Raw genomic sequence first — 22536 nt, forward strand, 5'->3', positions numbered from 1 at the left:
TTTCAAATTGCTGTAGCTGCTATGGATAGACTGGTGCAACAGACAAGAAAACTAAAACTGGTGTAACTAGAAACCAAAACTCCACTGCAGCGAAGAGTCCAACTCAGCTACACGTTTACTAATTTCAAATGGAAACTGAAGAGCAGTCAGCAGAAAATACAAGCAACAGAGATTTTATAGAAGGCAAGTGGGAGAGAAAGAAAGAAAAAGCAGAGAGGAACAATAGTTAAGTAAACAGATTGTGTACACACAGCGTAAGGAACGCCAACCAAGACCTACTTAAGTCTAAGATGAATGTACATTTAAACAAACAACATAAAGCCGCCCCCCCCCCCCCCCCACCCCAAAAAAAAAAACATTCTGATCGATTGACAGGATGTTGGGACCCATAAAAGCAGATATGCAGATGTACATGCATATGTAGATCAAGCTACCTGACAGAACCTGACAACTTCTGAGTTAGTAGAAGGAGAGCAATACAACTTCTTGTCTGAACCTTGTAACAAATTATTTGGATGTATGCTCTCAGAAAAGCGCAATCCTTTTCTGACTATCCAGGGAAGCTCATCAACGCCCAATGAGAAAATCATATCTCTCCTGTTCCGGTAACATCACATAAAACCGTCAGTAACCAATATTACTAAGTACGAGAACATATTTACACTAAAATTGCAATATATAAAATTATTTCAACATACCAAATGTTCCCATAATGTTTGAGAAACAGAATTCCCAGCCAAGATACTCAATAAAAACATTCTTTAACTCACTGATTGACGGTGATACGTGGGCCTAAATAAAAAAAATATACATTTTTACATTTATCACACACTCTCACTAGATATTTTACCACTTACAACACTCAAGCTGAGGAAACACAACAAGGTCCCTCCTGTTCTATCAGCTTTAATGTTATTTCACAAATTAAGACATTGGTGGTCATTAATAGCGATTAACGTTAAATCAATTTTGACTGGCATGGGTTGGCAACTATCATCCCAGAAAAAAATGATTGGGCATCTATTATCACCAATGGAACTGAATGATGATCAGTCAATACAAGCCATCCCAGTAAAAAGAATATAATACCAATGCCGGTGACTCAGTTAATGATACTATACGGTTGTCTAAATATGAAGTACTGAGAGTACATACAAGTGAAATGGAAAGTTACAAAGTGGACTTCTATGGCTTTTTTATCAAACAACCTTGACTGAATATGAATAATTCTTTTGCCACCCCTCAGTTTCCAGCAATAGAAGCATGCGAATAGGCCTCCAGTATTCCTCCAGATAGAATAGAAATTGGTGAAGGTAATGCCAATTAAGAGGGGGGTATTGGCACAAAGTCACATGAGTAAGACTGAATGAAAGACTCCAAGAGGCTGTAATTGCACTTCATTGTAGTTCCACATGTGTGTGTGTGTGTATGTGTGTGTGTGTGAAGCCACAGGCAGACCAACTTAATTTAGCAGGCCATGGTTTTTAACACAGGCCTGAAGCCACTCAGTGAGTTAGAACTGGACCAAAGGGACAGAAATTTACAGGCTCATTGGCCTTCCAATCCCCCTGAGATCTTCTTCCCAAACCTGAAGGGCACAAGAACTCATTTAGTCATTGATGACCAGCGCTGATCACATCCGTGTGGTCATATCCTTCCTTCAGGCACTTCATTACAGACAAGCTTTATGGAGCCCAAACTTTTTGTACTGAACTTTCAAGACCTTGACAGATGACAACCTTAAAACACATGTATGGGGAACTATTCAGCTGTCATTGACTAAACTTCTGACATGGTCTGTGGTAGTGACTGCCAATGTGTCAGACTAGTCTGATGATGTTCCTTTTGAGCATACACAACTGATCCCACGTGGTGAAATCATAGTTGCTGCACTCACAATTTTGTCTCTCCGATAAAATCTCTGAACGAACAGAGCCTTGATCACCCCTATATTTGGGAATACATACCCTAGATCCAAAACAACAAGAACTCTGCTGGTTTACAAGCACCAAGCAAACAAAGCGAGCCACCAAATTTCCGCTAGTCTGCTAACAATCTGTTTGGCTATGTACTTAATAAATGTTGCATCAATGACAAGAGGATCAATTATGAATGATGGGTGGTGTAAGTAGCCTGAAGCTTAAGATTGCACATGTGACAATCAAAGTTAACAGAATGAGGCGTGTGCGTTTGCACGAGGGAGCCAGAGGCAGTGCGCACGCACACGTCCCACTGTCACAATGTGTATCTGGTTGTGTGCCATCTTATTCTGTGAGGTAATAGGCAGTCAGCTTCGCAGCCAGAGCATGACCTAGAAAGTGAAACCACACGTCGAGGGACAAAATGCGTCACATGGGCTCAATCATTTCCTCACTCTCGCCAGAGAAAGAGAAGAGGAGACAAGCAGAGGCAGGAGAGAATAAAAGTGTGAGGGTGGAGGGAAGGGGCTGTCGTCAGAAGCTAATTAAGTCATTTGAAATAGCCATAGAGGGTACCTGTATGCAATCTAGCCAAGGCAAAAGGTTGATGAGGCTCCACGAGGCCCCGGGCTGACTTCAAAGAGAAGGAAAAAGAAGCAAATGAAAACAGACAAAGACATGAATGCAAGAAGAAAATAGTGAAGCAGATTTTTTTTGTTTCATTTTTTTCATTGAAACCGAACTTGGAGAGAAGTGTGTTTCTGCACGAGCTAGGCACAGTGAGAGAAAGGTCAAACATGCCCCCAGCAGAGTATGTCTGCACACAAAGGCTGTCAATAGGAAGCAGGTGGGAAGATCCTCATCTTGAGGGATGGCTGCATACAGGACAACAGCAGTGGATAATTGAGCAAGTTCACTCAGCGGCTATGTCATATTCTGACCCATTGTGAGCACATGTTATGCAGCATCACTTTTAAATGCAGGAAATGCACTGCATCCCAATATTTATTGAGGCATTGCTACTAGTTAATATGTATGGAAAAAGTTAAGGAACACCTGTAGTACATCACTTAAACAAACAATATTTCAACTAAGCAGATGATTGCTTATAATATGATATTTTAAACTGGGTGTATGCTGGGTCTCTGTCAATGCATTTTTATAGGCAAAGACATCGGTTGCAGGCAAATGTTTGAGCTCATTTTGGACATAGCAATGTTATTTTAGAAGGCATTCTGAATAGTAATTACCACCAACCATAGACCTTATGAGAGGTATTCATGCAGACAGGTCCACCAAAACTTGAAAGCACTAAAATGTGCAATAACAGTGCTGTAATTCTTTCTTATTCTGCCTGTAATAAGCCACTATACAAAAATTATGATTACAGAGAAGCTGTAGTTTTTATCTACCTAATATGACCCTTTGTTTATTTGTTTATTTTTATACTATGCATTCCATTCATCCCTGTGTGCAGATAACAGATCATGCAAACATTAATTCAGACCAATAGAAAACAGTGATCTTTAGTTTTGTCTTGACTTCCACATTTGATACCAAACAAAGAACACATGAAGGTTTTGTGCCATAACGTGTGGTATGCCCTCTCCAGGGGCATGCTGGCGACACCAGTGACTGAAATGGGTCAAGCACATGTGCATAGACAGTCAAAATTGTGCATTGGCAGCATGGTGAGGGCAAATGGGTGGAGGGGTGGATATTGAGCGATCAGGCTTTTCTAGGCCAGGTCTCCTGACAATGCACCACTGTCTCGTGTGGTGGGGTAAAGGATAAAGGCTGTGTTTTGGCTTGACATTATGGCTCTGTGTTCCAGATGAACACACGCACACACACACACACACACACACGTTGCCGCTAAACGCATACAATATTTTAAATCTCACCATAATGCTTGGCATTGTGATAACACTGGCACAAAACTGACAAATGTGACGGTGGCCAAGAAGGCTTAGGGCACCTTCAAGACCTCAGAATTTGATTCATCTCTTCGTTTTCCATTGGTGCTATAATAAAGCTGTATGCAGCAGATCTCTGCAGCCTATAGAGAGGGAGAGATCAGCTTGTGGACTTCAAAGAGGTTGCATCTAGGTCACCACAAGCCATTGCAGTCAACCAAAGCACAGCACTGGGTCTGTGGCATTGCTCTTCACTCTTTCACGTCCCCCTACTCTTCCCACTTGAACCATTTCTCGTATGACTGCATAGTAAAGGTTGACTAAAACTTCCCCCCCAAAAAACAACATTAAAGAATCAGCAACGTCCAAAAATCGCCTATATGGTCATTACATATCTGACTACATATGTTAATAAAAAGGAAAAGAAGTAAAGAGCCTTAACTCATGAGCTGCCATTTTTGGGATAGATTTATGACAGGCCTCCCAGGCAAAATGAATTGGACATCTATTGGCCGAAATAGTAGACAATGTTAAGATACTTATAAGCTAGTATAGTGCATTTTCATACTTCCATATAAGTATGACATACGCATGTAAAGAGGGCACATGTGATCATTAAATGCTTACTTATGCGCGAAAGAATGATCCCTTGATTCTTTTATTTCGAATAGACCATGCCCTTTGGGTGAATAGCTATGGAAGCAGTGCATGAGACGAACTACAAACCGGAACCTTTGAAACTGAGAAGAAAAAAAATGAAAGATGAGAAAAAACTCAGAAAGGAGTGCGAGCGAAAGAGAAGAACAATGTTGAGCAAGGTCAAAATGAACAGCTGCAGGGCCACTTTCCCTTTGAGAATACAGAGCAAAAACTCAGCTAATAAGAGAATGTTACGTTACTCTTAACCAAATGTTGAAAAGGGGATTTAAAAATGAAGGGTTCAGGAAGGTGATTGCAAGTTGGGCATTTGTTACTGCAAAAGAGTACTGTTTGTAGTAGCTCAGAATCATGACTTTTTCACATTTTTAGAAATTAATGACAGTATTAATGAGTAAATATGTTTGATCTGAGATTTCACATAAAAATGCTGCATCTGCAAATTGTTTTAAATCAATCTCAATGATCAGTGATATTTAATCAACCATATGCAGATGTAAATTGACCAGCTTTGCTGATTTCAAATAATCCTTCAAGAGGTGTTTTATGTTGAGGGATTTCAGGTGGCTTATTACAATGCAGGCAAGGTCAACTTTAATGCTAAACACAAATATCAAAAGAAATTACACAATGTTCACAAAGTACAAAATATATTTAAGTTCTCTAATGCACACTAGCTTAATTCTAAAATACATTAGAAAACACCATTGTATAAAAACTTCAACAACATAAAAAATATATGAATATGAAAATGAAAATCAAACAATTTCTTGCCACAACGTGGAAAAATAAAACATTTCCATGCCACTGCATGGAACTATTTGGTAACCTTGATAAGTGATCAACCATCAAACAGTTATAAACAAATTAGTCAAAGTAATAATATTGCTGGACCGCAACACATTATTATTCACACTGAGTGTTAGAAACCACTTGTTGTTATCTGGGATAACAGATCTATGTTTTTATTCTGGTTTCTATTTTATATGATCTTGTTGAGTTTTGTATGTTTTTGCAGAAAAGTGTGAGTGCCTGTGTGTGTTTTGTCACCGTACTTGTTTCTGCATCTTGTGTGTTTTCAGAGCTATGGATGTCATTTGTCTGACTGACATCAGGGGCTACAGCAGCACAGTGGCATATGGTAACTGCCTGCTAACTGCTAAAACTTGACATCAGCGCAAACAAGTCAGCCAAGCATGGCAATAGTGTGCTCCTGAGAGGGTTAAGGCATAGGCTGTCAGGATTCGGCAGGAAAATAACACCTATCACCGCCATCATGTCTGATATAAAAGAGGGAAGGATCCCAGACCGGATGCATTGGTTGGGGCTGAATCAGGTAATGATGAGATGAAATGTTATATAGGAAGAACATAGAAGCAACTAGCAGGAAATAATAAATAAATAGAGAGATAAGTAAATAAATAGATAAATACATAAATAAAATAAAATAAGAGTATTTTTCCAATGAAGGTCGGGCTTAACACTCATAACTCAATAGTGCTGCCTTCAAATATGATGGATCTAATTTAACAGTTTACTAAGACGTGAGCCATCATTTTGCTTTTTTTTGGGGTGGCTTTCGCCTTGCAAGCAAAAAAATAGGGATATCAGGGATATCAGCCCTGTATGGTAACAAACGCAACTCTCAAGAGAAATCAAGTTTTTCTTGCGATTCCAAGTTGAAGTTTACTACCAAAAAATACAAAAAAATAAGAGCATTGACCACAAACAATAACCTGTCTATCAATGAACCACAAATCAAATGTAGATTCACACCATTTCTTTTATGATATCATCAGATATTAATACAATTTTATCAAATAGGCATCAATTCCATACATGTTAGATACATGCTAATGACTAAATTTGTGCAGTACTGATCCCAATGATTTGAGTTACTCATTTCTAATGCTGCCACTATATATGGCCTCTCATTAAAATTGCATTTTCCTGAAAAAATATTGTATAGTAATGCATAGTTTTATTTCTGCAAATTACAAGATTACACAGTATATGTTTGTAACACTTGGATTCAATAGATGAAAGAGGCAGAATATCTCGGCCCTGCTCTCATTTGTGTATGGATATGGATGTAGAAAAGAGGATATAAACCAACTCATGAATTTGTTGTATTAAGCTATATTTATGCTATGTGGGAAAAATGATCCAGAGTGCAAAAAGACTGGAAAATGCTTTAAGCATTGAAAAAGGCTCTCATTCTGCACCTCTGATTTCCTGGGAAACGCAAAGCCTGCTTAAAGCATTCATTTTCATTGCTAACCAAAGAGCTGACACTAAAACTATTAACGGAAAGATTTGTTGTGTTGTTTGCCTCTAAACCCCGTGTGCCCCTCTAGGACCCCAGTAACCCCTATTTAAGTACTGAGTTTCCGCTCATCGATCAAAGTGTGCCACACACAGTCCAAGCGCACGAGTGTACAGCAGGACTCAACTTTGACCCGTGAGATGCTCAGTGGCTGATTGTGTAAGAATGTGTATGTGTGTAGATCCACAAGGGGGGTAACCTATCTGCTCACCACTAGCTCCTCACAAAACTCAATTTCCACCCGGAACATCCACAGCTAAGCACTTTTAACCTCCACAAACCCGCAGTGATGGAAGGTACGTGTCAACTTTACAAGGAAACGAAGCCTAAGAGCGCTTAGCCCAAAGTGCACACATGCCGCTGCACAGGTTGACAAATTGTGGAAAAGATTGTGCTCGATTTTTAATGTGCGAGTACTTGTCGTTTTTTCCCCCTTCTTTTTCGTGTGTTGGTCATACTAGACAAGCATTCCCAAGGAGAGAGTGAAGAGGCATCCAGCACACACAGCCTGGGGCCCTCTGGAGGAAAGACTAAACAAGACCATCCCATTGGGACACATATACGCTGCCTGTAGCTTCAAATGACCTACTACCCACCTTATATAGTGTACACACACACACACACACACACACACACACAATGATGTATTTTATTTCAATTTCAAAAGAGAAAATGTTCAAAGGTTAATATACATGAACTCCCTTATTATCGCCGATGATTAGATCAGATCCTTTTTTTCCAAGAACTTCTGGTTAATAGGATACCTCTCAGAGGGCGACATTGCATTACGCCACAAACTTTTTCCACATTTTTTTTTCGATTTTACACATTTAATTTACAAGAAACAAAGAAAAACAAAAAAAATCACAAATAACACTAAGAGAACAAGGGTGTCAAACCCAACCCATCTTTGTCACAAGCCACATTGCAATTCTGGTTTCCTTTGGAGTCCCATTATTATAATCAACTCTTAAATGAATGAATATTTTTTAAAGATATTGTTGAACTAAATATTGACTAGGAAAATATTTTATTGCAATTTTTTTCTTTGTTAACCATGGTGGACGAGTGATTAGCGCATTGGCCTCACAGTTCTAGGATCGAGGGTTCGATCCCAGGTGGCTGGCCAAACTTGGATGTGGTAGGCTCCAGCACCCCTTGTGAGGATATTATGATCATCCTGTCTACATGATCATGTGTAGGTCAAGTGGATATAATTCATTGAAGTTTAATCTGGAAACCTCCGGAACTTCCAGAATTCATAAGATATTTATAAACTAGCTTTCAAAAAAAAGAAAGAAAGAAAGAAAGAAAGAAAAAGTGCCCTATATGGGGTTGAGTTGCTCATTAACATCTTGTCAAATACTAACAAAAATGTGACACAATTCCTTCATACATTTCGCAATTATGCTGCATACAAAGTGTATGCTGGGTGATATATGTGTCAACTAGGGACGCCCACAAATTGTAACATGCTGCTGCTTAACAGGTTTCCCTGTCATATTTGGCACCACATTACAAAATCAACAGTTTTCAATGTGGGAAAATTTAAAGTAAAGAGAAAAATGTTTCATCCTATAACTCTTAAGTTGTTAGCCGGCAAATTACTAAACACGTTTTACAGATATTTTCAAAAAAGCAATCAAAAACCAATAAAAAATAGCTCTAAAATATTAGATACACTTTAGCTGGGAAGGCTGCCATTGCATAATCTCTTTTCTTTGCTATTGACGGAAATAGACGTCCAATCCACTCGGACTGGCCATTCACCATTAGTGGCAGCTAAATAGTTAACTTACCAAATAGCATTAAAGTTGTTACAAAAGTTGGAAGTACATATAGGGGAGAAAATCAGGAAACGTAGTAAGGTTGTTGAATGTTCCTTTAAATTCACTGTTCTAAGTTGTAATATAATTTTTCGACTGCTCTATGTAAAAACTCTACATTTTAGCGCATCTGAGGTTTGTCTATCACCATCAATGGCCTAACCCTAACCCCCCCCCAAAAAAAATCCTACCAAGAAAGCTTATCAACACCAGTGATAATTATACAGTATACTCACAAGGGTCACGGTGGTTGTTGGAGCCTATCCCAGCCAACTAAGGGAACCAGGCAGGGGACACCCTAAACTGGTGGCCAGCCAATCGCAGGGCACAAGCAGACGGACAACCATTCATGCTCACAATCACACCTGGAGGCAATTTGTTCAATTAGCTTACCCAGCTTGTTTTGGGGATCTGGGAGGAAACCGGAGTACTCGGAGGAAACCCACGCAAGCCTCGGGAGAACGTGCAAACTCCACATAGTGAGAACCCACCTGGGATCGAACCCTCGACCCCAGACCTGTGAGGCCAACATGCTAACCACTCCACCAATTGGCCGGCCATATTATGAATATCAAACAAAACAAAAATCACTATTGTAAATATTGTCATGCTAACATTCATCATCGCATCTGAAACATTTGTGGGTTAGAGGAAGCCTAAAGATGCACATATTTTCTTATCACTACCAAACAAAGACTCCCTGTTAAGAAAAACTCACACAATCAATATGCCGCTACAAATTGTACATACAAACACACAAAAATAGGCATTATGTACACAAACCTAAAGTACATAATTAGCTGCATGTTCTTGCTATCTTGTATTGCAAGAGAGAGAAACACTGTCACACATGCTAAAAAACACTCAATATGCAAATATTTTTTTCAACAGGAGAGCAATGCATTCTATTCATTTGGACATGAGGATGAGGATGAAGATAGATAAATAGGTCTCAAGATCAACAGCCGGGTTGATGAGATTTCACATACGCAGAAGCAATGCTGTTAAAATAGGGAATACCAGAACAAAATAATGTTTTCTCTCTCAGTGATCAATTTTTAATTTGGCCCGTGCAGCCGAGCCCTTGGCGAGCCTTGTCCCGGTAATTATGGTGGGTTATTGACAGCTGCCTTCCCGCGGGAGGCTATTTAAAAGAGGTTTTAACCCCAGAGCAAGTCCAGGCCCCACACTCGCCTTTGAAGGTGTCAAGTGCATTGATCTAAGCTGCGGGATGTGCTGGGACCTCTCCACCTGCAGGTGCACGCGTGTGTCTCTACGTAAATGTGTGTTGCTTGTGCGGCTGCTTACAAGGCCATTGTGAGTCTGATTTTTTTTTGACCCCCACACGCACCTCTACACAGGGAAATTGTCCTCTGGCTAAATGTGGTTGGTTGGATAGAATGATACCTGCTGGCCTCTGTAGCCACCTGATGCCCCGAGATAGGCTGTATACACACTGTACAGTCAATGTTATCGCATTGCCCCCCCACACACATACAAGACTACAGCTTGGGGGGAAATAGAGCAACTAATGAGAATTGAGGAGGAGAGAATAGTGATTGGAGAGATGGACACAGGAGTGAGGGATAGGCACAAGGCCGTGGTTTGACACAGGGACAAGCAAAAGGTAAGGTGTTGAAAAAGACATCATCTTGTTCAAAGGGAAAAAAATGTCAAGGGGGTGGAGCAAGGTCCCATGACAGAACATAAAAAGGGATTTTTTGGTGAGTGTTTGAGTTGGTCTGCTTCACTGCCCTCATTCAGCCCTCCCATTGAAAAGCAGCAAATACAAATCCGAACGCCTTTGACACGCTTCTGAAAACAACACACCCCCTCTTACTTTCCAAAGGGGTCTCCAGTGAGAGAAGGAGGGAGTTGAGAAGGTTGCAGACAAGGCTATGCCAATGATGTGTGGATCATAGAATTCCCTATATATTCCATAAAGTTTGAATTCACTTCATTCAATGTTTTCACCCTCAACACAAAAGGTGAAAAACTGAACAGCTACGTTATATAAAGGGGACATTTGCAACAACAACAAAAAAGGTAAAATTGTTACTGAGACCTCATAAAAGTAGAGGTAGTACAGCACAGTAGTTGTTAGTATAATATTAAAAAAAATAAAAAAACATTCTTGTTACCGATAAGAGAATTAGGGCAGCTGAGAAGATTAGAAATAAAAGACAACTACCAAAGAAAACGTAAGGGCAAATTCAGTACCATGGTACTCAAGTTTTAAGGCTTACAGACAGACAGGTAAGCAAATATGAGTGGATTTAAAAGACTCATTATCTGCCATGGACCACAATGTACGTCTAATTCATTTGCAGTGGGAGGCCTGCAAGTGAATGAACATTCATTAATTTGTTGCCACTCTACTAGTACAAATGGAGTAAATGTCCACTAGTAATAAACTAATTTAAATTCACAGCAAAAGGACCATATGGTTGGATCCCTTCTACGCATTTGGAGGAAGACTAAAACAAAAGAAGGGCACTTATTAACTCGTAGGCAATGGGACATCAAATAATCTATTAATAATAGTTGTGGAAATAAAACCGTTTTTCTTTAAGTTCAATTTATTTTTATTGTGAGTTATGTACTGAGCATTGTGGGCACAAAAAGTCAAGTCATTAAGGAGTATGACCCCACCCCTGAGTACCCTATCCTTAATTATTCTGACTCCCAGCAGCCATAAAAATAAAAAAAATAAAAAAACAATCCACCCCCTCAGTCTCTCTACCAACTCTGTCTCAAGATGCAGAGCAGTGGCAGGGCCAGAAGGTAATGATACAGCTGCCATAGTGCAACAAGCAGACCTGTCGACTGTCAAGAACTGAAATCATGAAGGAATAAGCTGTCATTAAGAGGCCTTCTCCCTGTAGTGGAGCTGTCAGAAGCTTGCACTTGTGCTTACTGGCTCACTCTATATATACAAGCATCTATCCTCTGCCTGTCCCAGCCCATTTGCAGTCGCCTTCCTCTCATTCCGCTCTTCATGCTTCAATCCTTTCTGTATAGTTCACTTTTTTCCTTCTCCCCTGTCTTCTAGCCAATCATAAAACCTGCATCCTGACCAACTTCCTTTTCCTCATATCTGATTCCGCTCCTCCAGTCCTTTCCCCAACTCAGTGAGGTAAGCTTGGCTTACCTGTCAATTGAGTATGGGGCTAGCAGCACTTCTATGTGCCAAAAGGTAGCAATATATGATTTGCTAACACGGCACAAAGACTTCAAATGTCACAAGCACACCACTGTGCTCAACACTATGCCGTCGAATATGCACATTTGTGCGTATTTATTTGCTGACATCAGTTATTTATTGATTTTTGTCCATTGAAGAATGGATCACGGCATTACTCCATGGTTCGCTTTATTTAAAGTCCACCACTTCAGGGTATACTAAACTGAACTCGATTCGACCACCACAAACCATAGTTCTTTTTGTTGTAAAATAAACCAAAAAGTGCAAAACAAAGTTTTAATCCAGTTAATCCAATTTTACTTCCCTCTCTGACCCATTTCAAAGTAGTTGTATTCCAACTTGTCACACAACAAAATCAACAAATCTTGACAACTGTTTTCCACTGACTCATACCCTCTGCTGGAATCCTTACTTTTCAAAATGTGATCAGTTTCAAATATGCAGAAGCAAACAGTTAGAAAAGTTGTTATTTTCATCTTAAAAAAATACTGCATCATTTCAATGGCTTTGCATCTGTGTGAGTCTTGATAACTTATTTTGGGAAAATCTTTTGACATGATTCTATCATTTAATTAGTGTGTCAAATGTTGTGATAGTGGAACATAAGGCTGCACACAGTGGTTTCTTTGCCCACAAGTGATATTTCTGATGTTTCCTTGCAGAGCGAAATCTCCAATTCCTATGTTTGTTTTTTTCAATTCTGATCTGAGCTCATTAATATTCTGACAAAATTTGGATATTTATCAGATGGCTCCACAGTCACCATGGTTTGACAAAACAAACAACAGATGCGAACAAGCAACGGCAGAAGAAAGCGAAGAAGATACCTTTAGATTCTGGTTGAATAAAATCCTCAAAAATCAGCAAGACGTGATGGCAGAGAACTCTAGAAGGAACCATATTTTCCTCCATAAAAATATTACAGGGCATATGTACAATGGAAAAGAATCTTTAATTTGATGAATATCATTGTAAATCAGCATATGGTAGGTGGTATGGTGGTTTGAATGTGGTGTGGTGTGGTGTAAAAGCCTTGCAACCTTTCGCAATCAGTTATCTCACCCAACGCATACCGATTGGTAGTCAAGGGTGCATCTAGAGAGAAAAAAGGCTGAGTGGTTGACTCAAGGAACATGGTAAAGAATTTCTGATAAATTAATCGCAGTCACATACTTACAGAAACAAATCAACGATATGTGCACATAAAGCAGAGCTATTAAGGCAGTGTGTGTGTGTGTGTAATCATATGGGTATGTTTCATAAAGCCAAACAGCATTCCCAACGTAACCCCTCTCATTGCACTTAACTTGACCCTTTGCTGCAGGCTTTGAATTTCCAATCAACTTCCCAAGAGTAACTTCACAAAAGCTCTACTGGAGGCAATACTTCCTGGGTGCTGAACGTTTGTAAAACCAACATTATCTAAATATTTTTTTAAAAAGATCTAAAAAATAATTTACAATTGTGATTACATCGGAAATTAACATCCAAAATAGTAAGATGTTCGAATTAATGATTTACCAGAGAGGCCAAGCAAAGTAAGTTTCTTTAGCAGTTCAGTTATTTAGTATATCGTTACAGCATTCTGTCATCCTGTCTGACGTACCCACAAAATGCTTTGCAGGAAGAAAACAAAGTACAATATGTAAGGCGTACTAATATTTTAAGGAAGGAAAATCAATGTAATTATCACCACATCCTATTGCAAAGCAGCTTATGTCATGTGATTATAAAGAAAAACAGAACAACACGATCATATCTGTGCTAAACATAAACGAATGACTGAATGGTGAAACCAACTTAACCTGACTAACGATTTTGGGCAAAATACAATAGAACACTGCATTTTAGATAGATAATTGCCATAATCAAACAGAAACCATAAAGCACATTATTAAAGTCTGAACATGGACGAGGAAGACAAAACACACGGCTCAGGCCTACTGGCGACTCCAAATTGGTCTTGAGTGTGATTGACTATCACCCTGTATCAGACCACGACGGATTGGATATTGGTATATTTATATCTGCCAATGTTTCTTGCCTAATGTCAAGAGCCATCATTCTCAACTGATTTTTATGCCATGAAATAAAGAGATGAAAAGGACAAACTCAATGTGGGTTGCACACTACACACCTGTGATTTTAGGAGACATTACGCTCTCCATGTTCTCAAATCGTAGAGAATAGTGTTACCAGTTCTTGTACACTTACTTCAAAAGGCATCCACACAATTTTCATGCCATGATATACTGAGCCACAAATATGCCCCTAATAGATCCAGACAGCATGAATTGACTACAAATATGTGTGACTGTCTATCCAGTGAATGCCTCAGTACAAGTGTATGTCTGTTGGTAAAATGCCTAGGTGATGATTTGTCAGTGTAGGAACACAATCCCTTGTTTACTATGATGAATGAGCAAGACGCGCTCTACCAAGGTCTCTATATCTAGCCTGTCACTTTGGCTCTCTGCAGCACGGTGTTGCCTTTCACTGCAATACTAGCCTGCGTAAACACAATTCAAAGACAGTCTCCGGGTCGCTGAATCATCCCATGCAGACAAACAGCCATGTGGCACAAACATCTCCAGAAGTTGTACACAGCAGGAAATGGTCTTTACACGGTAGTGAAATTCTTGGAGGGACACATGAGAAGTGAGAGAACAAGATCCCTCATTTTCCCCTAAGTCAATTTGAACAGCAGGCTGATGAAATTACACAGGTAGAGGTGGCCAGGTTTGACAAATGAGCACAGAGGTGGGAAGAAAAATAATGGCAGACGACCCTTTTACTGGCTTTTACATGTGCACACAAACATGTGAAATGATTTGGGAGGAGAAAACAATGAATCTGTTATTCCCTCCCCTTATAGATTTTAACACAAGAATTAATCTATTCTTTCTCTAGAACAGGAGTGACCAACTCCGGTCCTCGAGGGCACCAATCCAGTCTGTTGTCCATATCTCCCTTTTTTTCCCCCGTGCCACCTGAATCAAATAATCAGGATGGTATCAGGCTTCTGAAAAAATTGTTCATTTGATTCAGGTGAGTTTGAGGAGATAGACATGTAAAACAGACGGGATAGGTATCCGAAAAAAGAGCAGAGTTGGTGAATCCTACTCTAGAACATGACGTATGAATAGCAACAAAACAGAAAATGAGCAAACATTTGCAATTTTGTACGATTGTGCTAACATCATGATGTCAGAGGTATATTATACAAATTGAAGAATTGGGACGCCCAGGCATTTGACCTGAGAGAGGAGAATGGTTGCTCCATTCATGCTAAATGTGTTCGAGGTCTCCTCAGACACCAAAGTAATGAAATTATACTTAGCTTGACACTTGGCATTGGCGTATAGAGATGGTGCGCACAACATATACATGACCTTAAGAGTTTGGGAGTGGCACAAATCAAATAAATAACTATTTAAGCCAAGGTTATCAAACTCAATGTTTGTCCGCAGGCCGCATTGTTGTCATGGTTTCCTTCACAGGGTCATTATCTATGCCAACTAGATTGCAATGATTAATCAACTACTCAAAAACTAATCGATTATCAATAAATTGACCAATATTTTTATAGTCGACAAATCTATAGAAACATTTCTGTCCTATAATTTCCTCAAATATTTTTCCGTAGTCTCTCAATAACAACAAATTTTCATTTATTTACGTTTTCATAACATTGTATTATTTTTTTCATTTTTTAAATTTATTTTATTCATAAAAAACTAAATGGTGTAAACCGAATATTATTTTAAATTTTTGTTTGGTAGAGTTGACAGCAATTGTTCGATCGCTGCGAGCTCCTCCCAGTTCAAATGGATTGGATGTCTATTCCTATAAATTGCACTAAAACATAATTATCCATTGCTTTCTCTCCCAGTTCAAACAGATTGGATGTTGATAACAACATTTTTAAAATGGCCTACCTCCATGGCTCTGGTGATGAAGGGAACCTGAGTTCCAGAGTCCAGGTCCTGATTGATGATGAGTCTGCGGGCCCACTGACCAGCTCGCACAACACCACTTCCCTGGATCAGCACCAGTAGTTTGGATGGGTTGGACAAGGCATTGGGGCTTAGGTAGATAAAACTCGAAGGCTCATCCGCAGTGGCGTCAACCTGATGTAAACCCATCATGAATAACATTGGCATTTGAAAGCAGCCAAAAAAGCTCTTATGTCAGGAAATTTTTCTACTTTATCGTCAAAATTACCTGTTCTACTTTTAAGATCTCTACAAGTGTTTCAAATATCATCACACTTCCTAAAATTAAGATAGTCAAGCTGGGGATTAGACATTCAAACCTCCGGTGCATGGTGCCTGAAAGACTTGATTGGGAAAAGTATCATTTAATGCATTAGTGTACAAAGCAACAGCGTTCACCTCCATAAATTTTACGCATTAGAAAGATAACATGTGTCATTCTGTTAATCATGACAAGTAAACAGCCTCTGAGTGATTAAATCGGAGACAGAAAGTGATACAGACAGAAAGAGGGGATAAGTGACTGTGTGCACGCACTCCCTAGGAGACAAGGAGACAAACACTATCCATAAAAGCCATGGGTGGCAGCTGCAAGAACTTAATCCAAGCAGACAAAGAGAAGTGAGTGGGGGAGAAAATCTTGCCCTTTTATTCTCGGGTGCTCCCTCATTCCCTCTCACTCTACTTGGCTGCAGTTAATCTTCTTAAAATCTGTGGTCACAAGTTCAATGCTACGCAGGTGGACAGACCCACCAGCCACATACAAATGCACATGCCGTATACACACAGGCGGGTGGACCACAGAAAAGCAGAACAGAGCCATTTTGCGGGGGAATAATGATGTAAATAGTCGAGGCAGATAAACCAGTAAATGTGTATGGGGGGGCTAATGAAAGGCACTGAACCCCTAGCTAGAAGTTGATTTATGGACCCTGTTAGCGCCGCTGCTAACTCCGCTAGGGCTAACATTCCTATAAAGGCTGCCTGAAAAATGATCGCAACTTTTACACATAGAAAAAAAGAAATACCAAGATAGGGTAGTACTAAATAGAGAGAGTAAAAAAGAGACAAACATACTTTTAACAACCAATAAAAGGAATCAAGTGAGTGCACTGAGCCTGGATGATATGGTCAAAGAATATATCACCACAATGTACAGGTAGAGACTCAGCCATTTGACCATAGGAATGCAATTACGCTATCGATTGAAATGATGTATCATGTAACAGTTAAATTGATGATCTAGACACGTTTACATGTATAACCCTTTCACTGCCATTGGCGGTGATAGACATAATATGGATTTTGACTGGAAGAGGCTGGCAATGATCTCCAAGTCAAAATGGATTAGACATCTATCACCATCAATGGCAGCCAATGAGGTAGTCCTTTTACTTTGGAAAGACACAAATAAAACTTAGACTACTTACTGGTATGATTGCTCGTGTCATGTTGCACTTCTTCTCCAGCAGCTCGTAAACATACTGAGTGACGATCTACAGAGAAGAACAAAAGAATAAGATAATGTGACAGCATTGACACATTGGGTGGTGTCTTTCCAGTGACAAATACTCATGCTATGGATAAAATAAAAGTTTGTAGACAAGTATCCCAGGTATTTCCAAACAACAGAGTAAAATATATATTTAAAAATAAATGTTTCTTCAATGTGAAAGAGTAAAGAGTGTTAAGAATTTAAGTACCGAGAGAGGAAATCTCCAGTAAGGGAGAAAGGCTAATGTAAGTTATGTTTATCCCTGCAGCCAGAGCACTAAAAACCTTGTACTATATGAGTCATTCCACCCCCAGGATAACGCTTTCAAGCTGCAGTGACATTAACAACTTTCGATTCAATTTGTCTTGTTCTTTTTTTGTTTTTTTGTTTTTTTTTCAGACCCTGTTTGTTTTGCTCATCTGGATTTTGCGGTATCACCCTGACAAGGAAAGAAGGGCCAGTGATGGTGCCAAACCTAAAAAGTGTGTTCTCTTCTGGTTGTTGGTGACTAGCAACTGAGGTCAAACATAAACAAGCATCAATGTGAAAAATTCACACAGCATAGTCCCATTTGTGATTTTCGATATGTTTAAGGCCTACTATGCTGATTTTTTTCTGTATTCTATGGCCAGCATACATGTGCGTGCATATTTTGCAGGAACATTGTGTTGAATTAAACAAAAAACTGTACATTCATTGGTGAAGCAATGATTTAATCACCCCAGTGAAAAAGAAACATCAACATTTTTCAATGTCCAATTAAAAGAATGGTTTTTATTCAAACGTCTGAAATGTTAAAAATGTGCTCTACGATATATTGCTTTAGGTGAAGTTTAACTGATTCTGTTAAATGTGCACATACAAGTGTTTTAAATCAATTGAAGTGCATTAGCAATACACTTTAAAAATCAACAACTATTGTTGTTCAAAAAATATTGGCTATATTGTATCGTGTAAGAATGGAATTTATTTAAACGCCTCTCAAAAAGTTTATATGCCATTATCAACAACTAAGGGAAGAAAGCTTCTGAAAATATTGGATGAAACATTGAAATCCATCATTTAGGTGAGTGAGTTCTGAAATGCATACATATCCAAAATGAAATTAAAGAGGAAATTTCACACCAAAAACAATGCCCAGATATGAAAAATATACTTAGTTTAAAAAAAAAAAAACAATTTTGAAATACTACAGTGGGATAGTGTTATATAGGCATTTTTTTATCATCAGTATCAAGGTTTGTCAGTGGCAAATAAAAATTCAATTGCGCAATGTGGCTCCTTTCGGTAATTTTCACCGTTGACATTGGCTAAGGGAGGTGCATGTAGAAAGTGCCATTTAATAGTCCATGTGTATCACTGTGTGAACTGTCTAACACAACATGCTTAAGTATAGTGTTGATACAAGTGTGTTGCAAACAAAGATTTAGGGATGTCCACGTGTGGATTTACAACCAAGGATGCACTTTGATGACCATTGGTGAGATTGTGCAGCAAACCTGGAACATTTTTTCTGAGCCTGGACTGTGTGTGACCCGGGTGTTATCTGACATGTCATATGTTCACAGAATTTCCAATATGAGTCCTTCAAAATCCCTTAAGATCCCATCCCAAACTCTAGACATGAATAAGGATTCTGTAATAGGTTTGTTGCTTTCTTAACTTTCAATGGTGAATAGGTTTGACTCTAGGATTGGAGGCAGGTATGGTATCCCCATTCAAATAAAAATGGTGCTCCATCCATTGCGAAGTTGCCAAGAAAAAAGAAATTGGAGGCTGTTCCAACAATCTGTTCTCCTGACAGTGTGTTTCTCCTTCACTGAATACTGCAGTATTCTCTCATAAGAAACTCACCCAAAACTCACCTATCTCGGGAAAATATGATTGAATGTCAGATATCTTGAATTTTGCTCGAATATTAATAGTTTTTGGGACATGCTAACCAATTTTACAGTGTCTAGTACATCATCTGCGACTGACTTATGTTTGGAAAAAAAATGAGAGGCAAGCAATAATAACTATTAATTATATGTAAACAACTAATACTGTTCATGTGAAAAACCAGCTCAATGTTAACTTGATTTACTGTTTATGAAGGGCACGACAGACATGCATTAGGCTTATAATAGCCAATCAAAGGCTGCCCGTTGGTTCAAATGAGACAATCGATCCACTATTTGACCCCATGGTGAAATACAGCGAGCAGAGCCAAAATCCTTGCTGCAACACACCCAGCTAATTCACTAAAATGTCAGATGGACTGATGAAGATTTAAATGATTTTGGGCTTTGGTATGCTACTTTATAATAACATCAATAGGCCTCGCAGGAAATTTCATTTGCACTATACATTTCATTATTTGTTCAGGGCCTCAGGTGGCTGAGCACCCTCTAATCAAGGATACAAAAATGGCTTCAGAAGGTGATAAAAAACAATTAATGTAGCCACAATTTAACTGTACTCTCTAGACAGAGGACAAAGCAAATCAAAAGTCTAGATATTGAATTCTAAATGTAATACACATGTTTAGTTGGCATGTTTGTTAAAGTCAAAAAAGATTTACATGTTACAGCGTCTGTATTGGGTATACATTTTGCACTTATTATTCTCCCTGGCAAGTCCATTTGGCACCAAACACAAGACAAGATTGACTTCTCTCTATCATTGGACAGACTGCTGTGTTTTAAGGGCAGACACACAGAGACATTGACACTATGAAACTTGCGTGAAAGATCGATAGGAGGTCACTGAATGACCGTGAAAGTAACTCTGTTACCCTAACCCCTAATCTGAGCTTTGTCCACTGTGAATAAGGTCATCTCCATGCCTGAGGTTGATTTGTGCAGGCGAGGCAATGAGCCAATGAAAGCAAGAACTCAGGGATCAAGAAGGAAGGAACTCAGTGAGAGGAATAAGAAAAGACAAAAGAGGAGCAATGTGGCGGGAATCCCCAGAAGAAGTAAACTGGTGCCAGCTCGCACTTTGGTGAACAGCTGACAGGAGGAGCAATGGAAGGCTGCACAGATGAAGGGGAGGGAAGTGGCTATTGTACAGTTCAAGGCCCCGATAAGAGTCCTTGAAGGGGCTGGGCAGTGATATAAACTCTTCATCCACGTAACATCTCTCCATAAAACAGCAGCCTGAAGGATTAATGAGGATTGGAAGTGGTTCCATTGTGAAACTTAGACAGACCTCCCAGGTTCAGATTGCACATGTGCATCATTTTGTTTTCAATAACGGGTCTTCCCAGTGATTACCATAGTCACGGTTGGCTTGTCTGACCGCACCTGAGGTGAAAATGAGATGATCCAATGAGGAGCTGTCATAAAAATACTGTAATTTAGGATGAACTCTTACACACACTGGTGAAATATTTTTGTGGGCAGTACAGCTTTACTAAATGGTATTTTAGTGGATGAGCACATTTTTGTTAGCTTTTTGGTTGAATTTCAGAGTTCTGTGGAGATGTTTTGGAAGATGTTTTGTGCGTATTTTGTAGAAAGTGTTAATCCTGTGGAATTTAATTTTGGCCAACAATCCCATGTAACAGTCCTCACTTTGTGGAGTTTGTATCGTCTCTCCGGGCACTGCGGTTTCCTCCCACGTCCCAAGAGACATGATGGCTAGGCTGGTTGAGCACTCTGAATTGCCCCTAGGTATGAGTGTGAGCGTGAATGGTTGTCCATCTCCTTGTGCCTTGTGATTGGCTGGCCACCAATTCAGGCTGTCAGCCACCTGATACCCGTAGTTGGCTGGGATAGGGTCCAGCAAATCCTTTTGAAGATAAGCAGTTCGGAAAATTAAAGAATGAATGAATATCCCAAGAAACAATGGCAAACATTAAAATTTGGTTGTAATGCTACATTCCACAAGCATTTTCACAATATATAGGTATCAAGCACACATTACTTGTCTTCGTTGTCCAGTGGTAGAAAATAACACTTAGCCAAACAAACTGTATGAAAGAAAAGGAAAAAAAGCTGTACTTGTATAATGACATCTGAAGAGGTGCTTTGTACTGCATCACTGTCTACACTCAGGAAATAATTTGCACTTGACAAAAAGGATGAGGAAAGGCTAGGATGAAGAAAAGATAAATCCCCCCAAACAATGCACACAACACAGCAGTGAGAACAACAACAAAACATACTCAGAGTAAGAGAGTGCAAAAATATTGAGAGTCTTAAAAAATAGAATAGGGTTATTTATTATAAGTCACTTGCCTTGTGTACAAACAGAAAGCAGTATTATAATGGGGATCAGTGTTGTGAATTAGTGAACTGTCAGGACAAAGCCTGGCATTATTCTCGTAGGGTCAACGGATCTCCAGCGGGAGTAAAAGTTCTCAGAATGACAGATTGTTTATACTAGACAGTATAAGGCATTCCTCTATCTCGCCCCCATTCCTCTTGCCTTAATAGCCTCATAATGACCTCCTCAGGTGTTAACTGAGAAGCCAGGAGCTGACTAATTCAAAGTAGCAAATGCCACTGTGGGCGTCAGCGTTGGCGACAGATGCCAGCACTAACACATCCCTTTCCTGTGCTTTGAAGGATTCCCGTCTCTTTCAGATTTAATTCACCTCACCCTGCCACCATTTTTGTGTGACGGTGTCGACTTCTTTTTGCCAGTATTTCAAAGTATGGTTTGGAGATGATGATAATGATAATGATGGTAATAGTCTGGAAGAGCAGACATATACTCTGTCTTTCTTCTGATAATTTCATTAACTTTGCAAGAAAAGGTTTCGTGACTTCTGCTGCAAGACTGAGGTATCCAAACTTTTTCATTTATGTAATATTATTTTTAAAAATAAATATGGATAATCTTTCACAATACTAGATAGTTCGCCTTTTGCAATGTCCCTTTAATACATTTGCTGCCTTTGACGGAACCGGACCTCCAATCCATTTTGCTTGGCAGAAGCTGTGAGTGAAAGATTGCTGCCAGCCCTCTGAGTCAAAATGGATTGGAGGTCTAGTGCCATCAATGGCACTGAAACATGAAAAGACAGTCCTCCTAGTTTGAATGAAATGGATGCATAATGTTGTCCATAGAAGGCAATGAGTTAATATGGAAGCTATTCGGCCCTTAAAAGCTTGTTGAATGACCATGTTGTAACTGTGCTGTAACTCTGATTCTTTCTCAAATGTCCCTGACCTGAAACCCATTTAAAAAATAATAATCTTTTGTCAAG

At 39.3% G+C, this 22536-nt stretch overlaps 1 protein-coding gene across 2 annotated transcripts in view; it reads right to left on the minus strand.

The window, feature by feature from the left end:
* Positions 1-22536, minus strand: part of arb2a (ARB2 cotranscriptional regulator A) — a 139126-nt gene that overhangs the window by 108677 nt on the left and 7913 nt on the right. For both annotated transcript variants that reach the window (XM_077600198.1, XM_077600197.1), the window contains exons 5-6: positions 17275-17340; positions 15788-15979 (exon numbers count right to left, since the gene is read on the minus strand). In XM_077600198.1, the coding sequence (XP_077456324.1) occupies positions 15788-15979; positions 17275-17340 (258 nt within the window). The remainder of the gene's footprint in view (positions 1-15787; positions 15980-17274; positions 17341-22536) is intronic.

This window comes from Stigmatopora argus, chromosome 5 (genome assembly GCF_051989625.1).
Source record: "Stigmatopora argus isolate UIUO_Sarg chromosome 5, RoL_Sarg_1.0, whole genome shotgun sequence".
Taxonomy (NCBI): domain Eukaryota; kingdom Metazoa; phylum Chordata; class Actinopteri; order Syngnathiformes; family Syngnathidae; genus Stigmatopora; species Stigmatopora argus.